This window comes from Ostrinia furnacalis, unplaced genomic scaffold, assembly GCF_004193835.3.
Source record: "Ostrinia furnacalis isolate ACB-3 unplaced genomic scaffold, ASM419383v2 OfSCF4659, whole genome shotgun sequence".
NCBI lineage: Eukaryota > Metazoa > Arthropoda > Insecta > Lepidoptera > Crambidae > Ostrinia > Ostrinia furnacalis.
This window is the reverse complement of record NW_021134898.1, coordinates 433,702-449,629: the sequence shown is the minus strand read 5'-3', so window position 1 is coordinate 449,629 and position 15,928 is coordinate 433,702. Positions and strand designations below refer to the sequence as shown.

General features: G+C 40.6%; 2 protein-coding genes across 5 annotated transcripts in view; both read left to right on the top strand.

The window, feature by feature from the left end:
- The window catches only part of gas2 (growth arrest-specific protein 2), a 452,494-nt gene that overhangs the window by 66,978 nt on the left and 369,588 nt on the right, over positions 1-15,928 (top strand). The gene's annotated exons all lie outside the window — the stretch shown is intronic.
- Positions 1-15,928, top strand: part of LOC114359809 (rho guanine nucleotide exchange factor 17) — a 78,472-nt gene that overhangs the window by 18,549 nt on the left and 43,995 nt on the right. For all 3 annotated transcript variants that reach the window (XM_028314316.1, XM_028314314.1, XM_028314315.1), the window contains exons 2-3: positions 1,332-1,431; positions 1,928-3,473. In XM_028314316.1, the coding sequence (XP_028170117.1) occupies positions 1,370-1,431; positions 1,928-3,473 (1,608 nt within the window). In that variant the 5' untranslated portion in view covers positions 1,332-1,369. The remainder of the gene's footprint in view (positions 1-1,331; positions 1,432-1,927; positions 3,474-15,928) is intronic.

The window sequence follows — 15,928 nt, the reverse complement described above, 5'->3', positions numbered from 1 at the left end:
GCGTGGATTGGCAAGTTCCTTTACTTTGTCATTCGTAGGTACTTACAGTGAAATTTGGTGTACTTAAATAAAAAAGGAGCAAAGCTCTTGGAGTTGCATTAATGGTAAAGCCGGTCAGTATGTATCGTTCTGAATAATATCGTCCTCCGGAGAGTTATTTCCGAGATGATTTAGATCGAGGTTGGCGCATACAGAGTTGCCAGGAAGACCGCGACATGGGCATTATGTTATGTTTCCCAGGTAATGGTGCCATCGAGTGAGTAATCGATATCCGCCGAAACGCCGCGCACAGTTAATCTGCCGGCGCACGCGCATATTTCACGCGGACGTAATTTATATCCGCAAGCTTCATCATTTATTACGCTCTAACTGCACCTCAAAGTATTGGTTATCTTATATGAAACTCTCCCAGATTTTCAACATCAATTAATGTGGTGGAAATAATCAAGCTGATTATTTTACGTGTTGATTTTGTTGTCATAAGTTTTATTTTCTTCCTAGCTTAGGAAAATCTATCGTTGTCTTATTATTAACTGTATTTTTTCCGTCAGCAATTTTGTCTCTATTGAATTCCATCTGAAATAGTAAATTAGGTGATAATTTATTTGTTTAACTAAAGTTACCGTGATTAAAGTATTAGTGTCAGTCACGGGAGTAATTTTTCAGTATTTCGTGATCAACACTTGTGAATAATTTATGAGCTAAAACAATAATTCTAGAGTGAAACGTGACAAATTAACGGCCTGGCAAAACGAGAATAGAATACCATTCATAATAGGCCATTATTCAAAAGATAAAAGGCCTCCAGAATAGACTTTGAATTCCATTAGAAATGTGACTTATTGCGCGAACACGACATCTATATTTCAACAAACACATCAAATGTAAAGCGAACCGCCCGCCCAGAGGTTTTCCCGCCCAGCCGTATGGCGGATATTCATTTTGCGCGTTAGTGCCAGAAAACTACGATAGATGGCATTAGATGTTCTATATCTCCAGGGTCCGGTCGTTATAACGTGAACTCTATAATGTGTTAGTATTTTGAGCTTGTAAATAGAAGATGTCTCGTACGAATTGTAAGATCTGAAGACTCTTGGGTTTTTTTATTTATTAAACGTTTTTATTGATTGATTTATTCACTGGGTACACCAATAAAGACACAAAGTATTATAAGAAGGCATTTTAGTTATTTGTTTTGTGTGTACCAACATTATATCTAAGTTGTCACTTAAATCCACTCCAAATTGCATTCCTTCTCCAATCACAATTGAGTTTAATTAGTACGATAACTGCATTTGTTTATTATTGATATATGATTGCGCTTGTTTCAGGTGGCGCCGGCGCAGCATGCGCGGCGTGACGTAGCGCGATGGCGTCCGACGCGCGCGCGCGCTCGCCGCCGCCCGCGCGCCTGCGCCGCGACAACAACAGGTGCGCTCCTTGACGATGACGACGTGCGCTGCACACGCCTAGTGCTGGTTACCCAAATACATTCCTCTATATTTTTATAATGCACTTTTACTTCACATTTTAATTGTTACATTTAGTAGTGATTACTATTGAATCATACATTTTTGAAAGAAGACAAATAAGTATATTAATTTTGTCATAGAACAATATTTCTGTACAGTTCAGAAAAAATGCGCCGGAACGCATCATTGGCGACTAAGTAACCGAAATATCGTAAACAACTCTCGTATTCTACGAGGTCGCGTCGCTAGCTCGCCAACGTGCGTCTATTTATACCGACGCGTCTTCCGTCTGGCTGTCTACCACCTGCCGCCCTTGCGAGCGCGCGCCGGCGAACGCTCGCCAGCACGCTCGGCTCGCGCTCGCCGCCGCGGGGAGGGGGATGCGCCCGCGCTATATCGGGCGCACTCGCCGCCTCGCTCCGCGGCGGACGCGCGCTCACTCGCCGCCTCCGCAGGTCCCCGTACGTGACGCTGGGCGCGGTGCGCTACGCCGTGCGCCGCGCGCCGCCGCCGCGCGCCTGCCCGTGCCGCTGCTGCTCCGAGGAGGCGCTGGCGGCGTGCCTCGGCCGCGCCGCGCCCGACCGCCGCACGCTGGAGCGCCTGCAGCGCCGCCTGGGCCGCGCCCGCGACGAGCGGCCCTCGCGCCACCAGCGCCTGCAGGCCCTGACCGAGCGCCTGCTGCCGCGCGCGCCGCCGCCGCCGCCCCCGCCGCCGCCGCCGCCGCCGCCGCCGCACTCGGCGCCCGTGCTGCCGCCCGTGCCGCCGCCGCCGCGCCGGCCCGCCGCGCACGCGCCCGCCGGCGGCAGCCTGCCCGCGCTCATGGCGCCGCGCGTGCTGCACGAGCTGCGCGAGGAGAGCGACGGCTCGCAGTCGCAGGCCGACAGCGCGCAGCCGCACAGCGAGGGCGCGTCGCCGCTGGAGCCCGCGCGTCCGTTCGCGTTCCCGCCGCTGCCCGAGCCGCCGCCCGCGTGCGCGAACCCGGATTGTGACTGTGCTGACTTTGCCGCGACGCGAGACGACGACGCGAGTGCGCTAGAGAGTTCGATCCCTGTGCCGGTGTACGAGTGTATAGTGAAACAGTGGTCGAAAGAGACGCCGCAGGAGGAGCCTCCGCGATCGGAGGCCGCGTCCGATGGATCGCTCGACAAAGATAAGGAAGACGAAACGATCACGAGTGAGCATTTGGCGCATTTGCTCGCTGCGGTTCAGAATCCTCGCACCCCGGCGCCCATAGGAGCCCGGGAGCGTCGGAGGCCCTTCGATAAATCGAAAAGAAGAAAGGGTATATACATTACCACGGCCAGCGATGACGGCGGTGAGGAAGACACGCCTCTAACCGTGAACGGGAATCGTGAAAGTGGAGAAGCATCACCTCGCGAGACGAGGTTGTCAGACGAAGTGCGGACGTCGTCTCTCCTCGGTGACAAGTCGGACGATTCTTGCACGAACGGGCCGCCCAGCCCGTCCGATATGCCGACTCTGATGTGGCCGCGATCGGAGGAGCTGAGAACGAGGCGGGCGAGGTTTTCCCAACAAAGCTCAGACGAACGAGACGACGATTCGTATAGAACGAGAAGAAAGTACGGTGTCACGTCCCGGGGGGACTCTCCCTCGGAGGCGGAGAGCGATTCATGCTCGAGGGACCGGACGGCGTCGCCGTCGCCGTTCAGTCCGTCGGACAACTCTGACGTGGAAGCGAGACGGCAGCAGTTCTCGCAGAGGCCGTTCGGGAAGAACCTGGAGGCGCCCGTGAACCGCTCCGCGGAGAGCGGCAGGCGGAGTTTCTCGGACGCCACGGTGCCGAGCCGCAAGTCGAGCGCGGGCAGCGGGCCGCCGGCCCGGCGCGGGCCCACGCACGTGCGCGCCACGTCGTCGCCGTCCAAGCTGGCGGGCGTGCGGCCCGGCGCCGACCTGCTGGCCGAGCTGCTGCGCGGCAGCTCGGAGGCGCTCTCCAACTCCGCCGCCTTCGACAACGTCGTGCTCACGCTGCATCAACACAATGTGAGTAATACTTTTCTGTGCCCGTTTTATCTTTAACAACGTGCCACACATTTCTTCCGTTATTTATACGACGTCAGTAATGCTCTTTCGTATGAACTAGAGTTGTCATTCAAGATTGCGATGAAAAGCATTGTTCGCGGTTTCGGTATCGTTTATGTTAATCCGCGATGTATTCGGGGTCAGTGTTGTTTTTAAATACATCACTCGTGTTCCCGCATCTCTGGGGCCAATGTCGTCTGACTCACGCGCAGCTGTTCCAGAACATTAAAAATGTAAGGGCATATGAGTTTATTTAAAACAGTGAATCTAAAGCTTTATAATAACTTAACGTGGGTGTGCTATTCCTTTAAAAATGATATAGAATTATTTTTCTCGATATTTATCAAACTTCAGTTTTATATTTTTAAATGAAAGCCTAATTTGGAAGTAATACCTGTCTGTACGTACATTGTATGCAGATCACTAAACTGCGTTCATTGAGTGCGCACTTAGACATTGTAATAATTTTAGCAACAAACGTCAATAATTCGCTGCATTTGTTGTTTTGTGGCAATGAAAATACCGCTTTATTGCCATCAGTGTTTGTAACAATTTGTATGTAGCAGTCCATAATGTTCTTGACATTATGGCTTTATTTGTTTGCATGAAGATAGCGCGGTTTACTTGTGCAATTATCTCCATCTCACATTAAAAATATTTTAAATTTTGCGATGTTATTATGTTTAATGATCGACAAAGATCGAGGAATTTCCGAACATTAAACACCAGAGTTATTGACGTCGTACTAGAGCGGGCTCAGGACTGAACCTTGAGCGGCCTCGCTGCAGTTCACCCGCATGTTTTCCATTGAGCCTTGGCTATGATATTTTAAATTGTAACAATGTAAAACGGTGACGAAATATTTTTATGAATTTTTTCACAATTAATGTCGAGGCGTGGGTTTCTTTGCTTTAGAATCTCTACGTTTATACAGACTTTGCTTGTTCAAAGTCGTAAAAGTCGTCTAATATAAAACTCTGGTACTCGGAAAAACGAATCCGTGTACGAATCGAATCGATGAATCATTAGGTCAAGAAACTATGTAGTGCTTCTTTATTTAGCGCCAGCTCTCGCCGTAACGTTAACTTTTACAAAGCGAGTCACTTAGCAGAGTTCGATGCTATAAGATTGTCTTCTGATTGTTCAGTGAGCTGAAATCCGAAGCATGTCTGACGCAAGGCTATAAATCTGAATCCACAGCACGTGCCTTTCAGTAAGTAAATAAATAAATAAATAAATAAATAAATAAAAGTATTACTTGCTGCAGTTCATTTTCTATTATAGCAAAGGAATCTTTCTTTATTTAATATTGCAGCGTTAATGTGTGTCTGTACAATTAGACTTGTGCTTTAAGCAAAAAAATATCATAGAATAGAATAGAATAGAATAACGTTTATTTTGCTGCCACATGAATCACATCATCTTTATTTATTGAAGACGCATTCTCTTCACTTTTATTAGTTCTAACTCTTTGGAGGCTCATAAACGTTCCATTCCCCCCTTCCTTCTTGGTAAATATTATGACTAGCTTTGGTTTTATTATTTGCGTAGTATCTTTAAGAGAAATTAGAGTTGTTTACGAGTGGTTTAAATGTACACTTTGCAGAGTAAGAGAACAGGATCAAATCAATCCATGGATCTGTACCTATTATGTATTTTTGGTTGTTGCTCATAACGTATTGTGCGTATTATGTCCGCTAGATGTCGCGCCGCGGCGTCTGCGCCCGCGCCAGGAGCAGGCACGTCTCCAACGATCTAAATAAAATGGCGCACATATTGCACCCGGCTAAACACTCTGTGACTTTTATAATCGTCGACGCAATATTTTGGCAATATTTGTGCAAACAATGTTTAGTATGGAAGCTAAATACGAATAAAAAACAAAAAAATATTAATCCTTTTTAAATTCGTCATAGAGAAAGCAAATGTAAGTAAGCTTAAACTTTTTTTTGTTAAGAGCTACGTACACCTTTTTCAGTCCAGCTATCTACGATTTCTAATAGGTACATATCCACACTTTCCTAATAAAAGCGTTTTTCCACAGTTAAATAAGAACATATTACATTGTCATCTGTAAATTGAATCGTAAAATCGTGGATAATACGCACCAATAATCATGTCTACGTTTTCTTTTGAAATCATATATTTTATACCTTCTACCAACCAAAAATACAATGTTTACAAAGTAATCGTCTGTTAAAACCTGGGATTCGCACACAAAAAGCAATTCAAATCGTATATCAGCGAGAAATTGCAATACTTCAATGGAATATATCAGTCAGGTCGTTCAGTAAAGTTCCACGCAGCATCGCTGAGATCATATCACTTCGATATGGAAGCGAGCGTGAATCACTCGGGATTTGGGTCGCTCACTAGTCCGCCCTAGTGTTGTGAAGAACGATACTTTATTGAGGAACCTACCATTTTTATTTTGATTCAAGTATCAATTGATTTGGATGATAATAATTATGAGCATACTAGAGCAGTGTCCGTGACTTCGTAGTTCGTACGCGTGAAAATCATTTTTGCTGTGCACCTATTACTCGTAGCGAGATGGTATATAGCCTATAGCCTTCCTCTATAACTGGGCTATCTATCCCACGTCGTTTGGAAGTTATGCTAATAGTCCTTCATTTTCAAAACAAACAGCATATTTTATTATGTAATAAATTATTATTTATTATGTACATATAAAATATGCTGTTTGTTAATTGCTCATCTATTGATGAGGTAGTTTAGATCAAAATATATGCCTTGGACAGTTTTCACAAGTAGCAGATTAATACAATCCAAAACTTAAAAGCATGCAGACTTTTAGAAATATACCTACTAAAGCCATAACAAGATAATAAAATGGCACAAGTAAATAATATGTAATAAACAGATACTTTCTCTTTTTTCCGGGAAAATGCTAAGTTATGACGTCAAAGAACTACTTAGAATTTTGAGGTAAGTACATAAGCTTTGTAAAGAACATGTCATTGTCTTGTCTATTTTCTTAGAGGTGCCATGGGCTTAATTAATAGCATAGTATTAATTTATGCCTGACCAGGAACATAAAAACCCTCGCCATGTTGCGGAAAACTAATGGTACTAATTTCTTTTAATGGCAACAGTAACTGAAAACTTCATTGATATGTCACCTTGCATGTCAGTCTATTGCTGTCAAAGTGTAAACAAACTTTATTTTAAATGTGCGCAATTGATTTTGTGAATTAAATTGCTAAAATCTTTTTATAGTCGTGAAAGAAAAGTGGTTCACAATGTGTTAAAGTATTTGTCGAAGAGAAATACTAAGGGTTCGGACAATATTTTCATTGAATAATGTTTCCGACAAAGGTTGTCAAATTGACTGACATGTTTATCGTATAGTACAGTCCACTATGAAAATTAGCTGTGGTTTGTTTCAACTACCTATTTTAAAGATTTTTGTCACTTTCTAAGTGTTGAATTTTATGGAATTGGGAAAGAAGTACCGAGTTTGAAGCGTTCATGAGCAGACATTGCAGTGGAATATTCAAGTTCTGAATTTGATTATTGATGAATAATAAAATAAATCCTACTAGCTCGATTGATGGTTTCATTTAATTTATTTAAACCAGGTTACCTATACAATCTTTATTTGTTAATTTATGAAAACATCAAATTAGGACGTAATCCTGAATCCTGATACATAAAGTTAGGCTATTAATTTAACACAGGTACGACTGTACTCAGTGTTGCACTATCAAATGCAATTGACGCGCCTCTATGCCAGGGTTTTTATGTTCCTGGTCAGGCTATAATACTTTAAAATCGGGGAAATAACTTGTATCTCTTATTAATTGTCGCGAAATGGTTCTCCAAGTGCTACCTCCAGAAGTGCCGCACGAATTTATGGTCAGTAAAATCGTAGTTGGAATCGTTAAAGTCAACAATGTTGTCAATGGGTGCGCCGAATGTGGGTCGCCGCCGCAGCAGACTCCTGCAGCGTGCACTGTTTATTTTCGCGATCGAGTGGCCACCGGCGATCACTTAGCTCGTCACCGACAGATTTCTGGCGCCACCTTATTTATTTTCAGTATAGGCGCCATTAAAATAATTAGGTTTGTCATCGGAGCTGAAAAACGCCGAAAAAATTATCCGTATTATAGGAATTTATAGCTCGCGTCCAGCGTCTGCTTTATAAAATGGTAGTTTAATTGTGGGTGACTTTTTATTCGTCGCTTCCGCGTGCGGCTTCAAAAAGAAGCCATTACTCACGCGCTGAGGACTCCGCGTCCCCACAATATTAATACTTCAGTGTTATTGAGATCTAACATCGTCGCCTAAACGATATTTCTATCCCTTTGTGCGATTATTGTGAAAAATTATCTTCTTTATTTTCCTTCGAGAACTCTACAGGGCATCATATAGGGCGTTAAACTTCACTTCGTTGGGAAAAGTATTGTTATCCATCCCTCTTTTTTAACTATGACGTACCTAGTGTATTGCTAGTTGCTTTTAGAAAAAAAATACTCGCTTCAATTTTATTTCTACTAGATACGATAACCCGTTAGTTTATCGTTGTTAAATCCTTCGATTTACCCATTAATTTTGATGTCTTCCCGACTTCTGAGTATAACATATCATAAATACAAGAAGATGCCAATGTATTTATAGTAAAATCAAGGGCAAATTAAGCTGACAACTATAATACTGTGACTCATCTTTGCAGGATTTTTACAATTGATTCAAATAATACCTATACAATGGAGAAGTTTTGTGGTGTTGATAAAACATTATAATTCACTGAATGGGATGAAAATATAGAGCAAAACTAATAACACCATCGTCACGATTTATGTGGCAATTTGTATTGCCGGCCGCCTGGGAGCAAAAGCTCAGCGCAGGTGCAGGACGCGTTACAAATGGGTATACCGATAGGTACTTATTTTTTTTTTAATTATTAAGGTTGAGTGATCGTGAAGATAGTGCATCTTGCTTTAACTTTGACAAATGTCAGAAATCTGTCAAACTCCGTACAAAAGGCACAGGATCCGGATAATGTTATTGCAACGGTTAAAATAAGGTGGTGCAACTCAGCCTTAGTATAGAAAGAAAAAGCTAAAATTTTCCAAACGGTGGCTATCTTTCATCAAATCTATTATATTTAATTTTAATCGTGGTAGTGTCTCCTAGCTCCCCAAAATTCCTGCGAATAATTTCAAGTTTGACCCGACCGAGAATCAAATATTCCAACAGATTTACCGCGCTATCGCGGCGTCTACCCGCCAGACCATTCGCACGTTTGGGTGTATTAATACGGAGTGGTGCAGCTGGCGCGCGGCCAGCGGGCGCGGCGCGAGCTTCCAACGTCCCGGCGTTCGGAATTTTCTTCCTACAATCGTTCTTTAGAATCGCTCTTTTATTGTTGTTTGGGACAGTACTGGCCGGTTGTATTTTTCTAGTAGCATTCTAATTAAGAGAAGAATCCTTTGTTTTGAAAAGATAGTGACTAAGAAGTAAAGCAGCTCCATTGTTATTGTTGAACGGTGAGCTGGCATTGAACTGAATTGTATCTAACAGACTAGCTTTGGTCGCTACAAAAACTAGATCTGCGATGCTGGTCTAACAGATTATGGAATAAGTTTTTAATACTTCATTGTGCATAGATTATGGTGTAGAAAGATTGTAGAGCTTTGCACTACGCTAGAGCCATGTTTTAAAAATGATTTTCAATTAAGCTTAAGCTTACTTGAAACCAGGGTTCGAAAATATCCGATATTTATTATAAATATCAAAATATCGGATATTTATGATATACATAAGGGANTTTTCAAACATCTGCAATTCATAAAAAATCTGTAGAAAAAAAGAAATCTGAAAAAAGTCAACCCAAAAAAAAGATAAAAATGTTTAAAGCCTACTAGGTCATAAAATTTAAAAAAATCACAAAATTAACTCTATCTCCTAAACTAAGCACAATCGTATAATATACATGGGGGTGATTTAGGTACACCTTGATGTAAGGAATCTAAATTTTTCTTTTAGACCTCACTGTTTTGGCCACCCTGTATATCAATTTTGTATGAAAGCCATACTATTATTTTATTGTAATATTCATGAATACTATTGCATTTAAGTGTTACATAAACATGTTTTTAATGTTTTTAAAACTTAAAATCAGACAAATAAAGCAAATACATAAAATTTCTTTTAAATACGGCAAAATCAACTAAAAAAATAAAAATCGTATGTCAAAAAGTACAAATACAGTAACAAATTTTAAAAGTTGATATATATCATTAAAACCGGCTTGATATATATCGGATATATATCCGATATATATCAAGATATATATCCCTTGATATATATCCTCGAACCCTGCTTGAAACCATACCTATGTCAATATACATATCTTTTTTATTTGTATACGTGCAAACATAATCATAGAATACTTTTTTGGACTCGAAGATTATTAGATCAAAACAGAAGATAACAAGCTAAAAGCATTCGCTGATAAACCTAACAATCCAATTGTGTAAAGTAGGCCAATTAGAGGAGTCCGAAATGGTTTTCCTCTAGTCGGTAATGAAGTGTGTTTGATCGCGCCGGGATCAGATATAATGGCCGCTAATTATTTCCACAATAGCATCCGCGCGACCGCGCCTTGATTGCTTTTTGCAATCACTTCGCGTGGCAGTGGACTGGCCAAGATTTCGGTTCTTAGGGCCTACAAAGTACGTGTACATAACTTAATGGGAGTTTCAGTGATTTATTTTCAATTTAAACTGTAAATAAATGATTATAGGTAATATTAATAGTAACACTCAATTAAACTAAAAACATTTAAAATGGTAACGATAGGACTGTAGATTTCCGTTTGAAATATTCTACATAATATTTAGGTATATCAAATGCTACAAATAATGGATGGATGCTACAGGTGTAGTTTATGGAAAATTCGCGCTATCGTGTCCCAAAATTCAATGATAAGCCGGCGCCATAGGGTGGACAAGGTCATGACTACTTTAGGAAAAATAAGAAAGAAAAAAAAATCTAAAATTTTGATTTTGAGAGCTTGGCTTATTTTTTGTCAGTCCCATAACGTATAGTTCGCGGGTCACGGTATTAATGCGATTAGTTCGGTCCCGTTGCCATTGTCTGCGCCACACGCTGCGATCGGCGCGCAATCAAAACATCTTGCTTGCGCTGGCGCAGGAAAGAGCGTGATACACAATAATATGCTAGGGTTTCATTTTTAACAGAATAGATAAATTGTAACTGCGATGCAGGATTAAATTCCTACAACTGTTATGAAGATCAGTTATCGGTACTGTAAGATTTTTACGAGATATAACCGTAAAACCGCAAAAATGACCCTTTTGGCCCACCACGTATGCACAACTCCAAAGGAGAAAACCTACGAGTTAAAGTCATATTGCAGCAAATGAAGCCATGAAATTAATAAAAGCTTTTCTAGGAATTAAGTCTGATTTCAATACTAATTCTACAAGCCTAATTATAATAATAATTCACACTGAAAATCGTCATTACTGCAATGACAAGCATTACTGAGGAAATCTCCATAAACTGATTAGTATACTCGTAAGTAAGGGTGGGTTGCACCACCTAATTTTGACGGTAACTATGTCGATAACCGGTGATTTTAGCATGGAGTTTGACAGATTTTTGACGGTTGTCACAGTTAAAGTAAGATGGTACAACCCAGCCTTAGGCCCGGTTTTTTGATTCGTAGTTAAAATAACCAATGGTCAAGTTTGACAGATGTCAAATGACAAGTGGTTAAATATCAGAAAAAAATGTTTTCGAACAATGGTTAGCTTGACTTTTAGTACATTTTTTAACTATTTGTTTACATTTAGTTAATATTTAACCATTAGTAGCAAAATTTAACAATTAATTATTTTAACTAAGATTCAAAAAACTGGGCCTTAGTCACTCGCAACATTTGACAATCTCTTGTTTACTTCAATCTGCCGCTGTGTCATTTTAATACCAGTGTACGCATACATGGCGTAGCTAATAGACTACACGGCTCGTGTGTGTAGCCTCATCGCGCTAATGTGTTCCTCGAAGAGTGGTGTGTATTGCGCCAGGAATTTTATTTACGACGGTAAACTTCGGATGCCTTACATACATCTTGCAGAGTTCATAAGAACGCTGGAAGCGATTAGGAAGTACAATCGTGAGGTATGGTACATCATACCTAATGTGTTTTGCTACAGAAAAGTTAAAGACGGCTCTTACGCCGATTGCAAATAATGTTTATGTTACTATTTATTTAGTCTTTGACACGACATAAATATGTCAGAGACGCGCCGAAGTGACGGTGCCCTGGCGTCGCAACACACACCGTAAGTCAATGTCAAGAAGGATGGTGGAGACTGCCGACAAATGCGTCACGCGGCGACAGTGTGACCGCGGCCTAAGAGCTTACACTGCACTTTTATGTTGCAACTAGGGATTGCAATCCGGTATCATTTTCAATCCGGCCGGATTTCACCGGATTGACGCTAATCCGGCCGGATCCGTCCGGATCCGGCCGGATTGCAAAGTTACTTGGTCTAGTATTTAGTGATATTTAGTTTTGATAATAGTACATTAAAAGAAAAAGAAAATACGTATTTGTGGAAAATAAAGTCACTTTTATTTATATTTTTCGGTATTAATTGTAATTTTTGGTAAGTACGTACTATTTGTCCTAATAAAATTATGAAAATTCTAAATAATAAAGTTAGTAATCAGTCTTACTTATTGCTGTAAGTATCTGAAAGTACTTAAATAATAATACTGTTAAACTCTTATTAATAATTTACACAGACTTAAATCAACAAAACAGTCTTTTAAATTTGTACTTATAAATTCAACTTCAGTTCTTTTTAAGAAATAATCTGACTCCTAAGAAACAATTAAACAAGAAGCATTTATTTTTGGCAAAGGAAAATGCAATGTAGTGTCGCGGCACGTCTAGCGATCTGGCAAATGCGCGCGCGCTCGACTTTCCCAGTTCACGTTCGCGTATTTTTTGCTTTACCGGATCCGCCACCGGATCCGGCGCCGACTCACCGGATCCGGTAGGTCCAAAAACACACCGGATCCGCCGGATTACCGGATCCGCCGGACCGGATTGCAATCCCTAGTTGCAACAAAGGTCGTCTGTTAAATGTTTTCACCAATGTAGGTCATGGGCCTCTGATACGAACTGATACGTGCACATTGTTTCAAAAATGTATAAAAATTCCATCTTAAAAGTCGCCAGAAAGGTTACGATCGCGTAATGATCAACATCGGAGGTCAGATTTAAAAATAATACTCTCTGCGATAAAAATGTAAAGCCACGTCCACCGAGAGGCGTCGGTCGTGATTTATCAAAGAGACTGCGAACTTTATTAGATTCCATTCGCTGTTATTACTTTTGAAGGGAATTCTACGAATGCGTCTTTATTCGTAAATCTTATGAGGAAGTTATGGGCTACAGCTTTATCTGGCTTACTCAAGCTTCAAGATTAAATCAACAACTTGAGGATGTGCGCTCTGAGCTTAGAACAAGCACACAAAGCGCAATATCCTTCCACATCTAGAATGACAGTCAGGCAACGCTCAAGATATAGATACTACAACTCAATCAAGCTTCGTCGCAGCGAAAGTCGACCAATATTAAATTATTAAATAAAATTCAGCAATTTATTAACGGTGGATGCAGATATTTGTTAAAATTCTTTGTTTCTACGTAAAACTCAGTTCTTTCATTGCAAAGATTCCAACAAGAAACTTGTTAACTTCGCTTTCGAAGAAAATTTACTGTAGAGCATAAATTAAAGAAATGGATACTGCGATAAAAAGCAAGATGGTATCGTTCTCCGAGTTAAATGTATTCATTCAGAGATGGTACACGTGGGCCTGGTTCCTTGCTTGGCAAAACAATATCCTTGTTTTCGACTCTACATTCTGGCTCTTGCATTTGTGCTTGTATTTCAGGGCGAGTAAGAGAGATAGAGCCGAGAGTATATTTTTTTTCGGAGCAAGAGCTTGGTATGCTCTGTAACTTCACACGATGTATTATGCATGAAGGCCTGACTGCGATTTACTTGTTATTGCTAGCTAGATATCAACTGTGATACAAATAATAGAAAAACGTTAACATTTTCGGTATTTAATGAAAAGATAATCTCACACACATAGTTTTACACAGTGATTTTCAAATTCAAATTCAAATATTTTTTTGCACAATTTGAGTCACAGTCGGATTATGATTCCTGCGAGTGAACGTTTTCCTAAAATACTAAAATCGTTCCAAACATCGTGAATAAGCTTTAAAAAAATGCAGTGTTCATATTACAGTAGTGAGGCAACCAAAAAGTTGTAACAGGGCGCGCAGAGCAAAAATTACTTTAATACGTACATTTGTTTTTTTTTAAATTATTTTTTTTACTTGATCTATAAATGTTCGTATCTTGTATATATTGTAGGTATTCTGTCATAAATTAATTAGTAGAAGCAATTACATAAAGTGATTTATTTTCATTTCGTGCGGTCGCAGCGTCAAGCAGCAACAGCGCGCGGTCGCCGCTGACGCTGCACATCTATTTCGGCGCGAATGCCATTGCCAAGGAATCTGCCGTAATTACGCAACGCTATACACACCTACTACTTATGAATGAGATACACCGATTTATTTTTAGTCCCCAACATTATTGTGAGTCATTTGTTTTGTCGTTCGACTCTCCGATGTTCGCGGAATCTGTTAAACTGAAAATATGGAAAATATCGGGAAGAATTTCAGCAGTGGCTGGACGATTAGTTGCAATGAAAATAAACTCTCAAAAACTTCGCGGGACACTTAAAGTCTACAAACTTCTTTATTTCTGTTGAATAAGCACAATGTAGAGTCTCAACTAAGTAAACGCCTTATTTGTGTATTTTAATTATTTTTCGATGCTGAAAATTATTGTTACAATAGGTACGAGATTCACTACTTCTTAATGCAATACGACTATTCGATCTCCCGGAACAGAAGCGCTTAGATATATTATTTAAAAATACAGATAATTTAATATGCATTTAAAGCAAAGAAACTCCTTCTGATCTCGGATTTTTATTTAAGTGAAATAACAAAAATAAGAACACAGTCTTTAAAAATCGCTAAATCAAAATAATACCAACAATAAATGAAGCGATTGCTGTGGAAACATTTACAATGAGTACCTACCTGGAGCATAGTGTCCAAACAATATGTTGCTCGGACGTTTATTGGGAATGGGCAGATGACATACGGCGTGCTGGGCGTGGGCGAGTGGGCTTGCGCGTTGTCACTAATTTCTCATCACTGTTGGGCTGTGATCTATGAGGTCGTATATTTAGCTCACAATTTGAAATGAAGATTGTCAGTATCATTACACAAACAATAATATGTTGGAAATGCAGTTCTGAGAGGTTTCTAGTTTGGTTAGTTCGTTGTTCTTCACCGTTTAGAATGATTTTTTTGTTTGTAAAGCTAGATAGTAAAATAATTAATCAGACTGAAACGATGTCAGATAGAAGAAGAAGACGAATCTTGGCTTTTGCACTTTTTTTTATGTGATAGGAGGCAAACGAGAAGACGGATCACCTGATGGTAAGTGATTACCGTCGCCCATAGACACCCGAAGACCCAGGGGCGTTACAGGTGCGTTGCCGGCCTTTAAGGTGAAGATGCGCTCTCCTCTTGAAAGCTTTTAGGCTGAGTTGCATCACCTTAACTATAACGGTAGTTTTGTATGGAGTTTAACAGACTTGACGTTTGTTATAGTTAAAGTAAGATGGTGCAACCCAGGGTTGAAGTAACTGTAGTCTTTAGGTAAGCTAGTAATGAAGCGTTATCTTTAACTGTATTTTGTTACACTACTGTAAAATTAACGAGCTATATGAGATGGCAGTAATCCCCGATATGCCGACGATCAGGCAGTCGATCGCGTCGATGATGTCACGGGCGCTGGCGACGACGTGCGGCAGTCAGCGCGGCCCTTAACCATTTATCGAGCTATTAATAGCTATCACTACCCGCCACAATCAAGCAGCCGCCACTTTTGATCCACAACCAGAAATGACACGATAAAAACATTTATGAGGTACGAGTATGAAAATCCGAATCGTTTATGAAGAAACTTTCGTGACACTAACGAGGTGAACAAAAAAGCATAAAAAATCTTGAAAACGGAATAGATTTGAATGCTCGTAGAAAACGAGTGCTTCAGCAGCGACAATATTTATGTCAGCTTCGTGGCTGAGTGAATTGGAAAATTAACATTTTAAATCGACGTGAACCTAGTTGTCTCTATCTCGTAGAACAAGCTAGCAATTCAGTTGAAAAGGGGGAATTACAGCTAAATACCTAGGTATCTAGTAGACTAATCTAGATATCACGGTGGAAATCTTTAGATTTTGCATGCGTA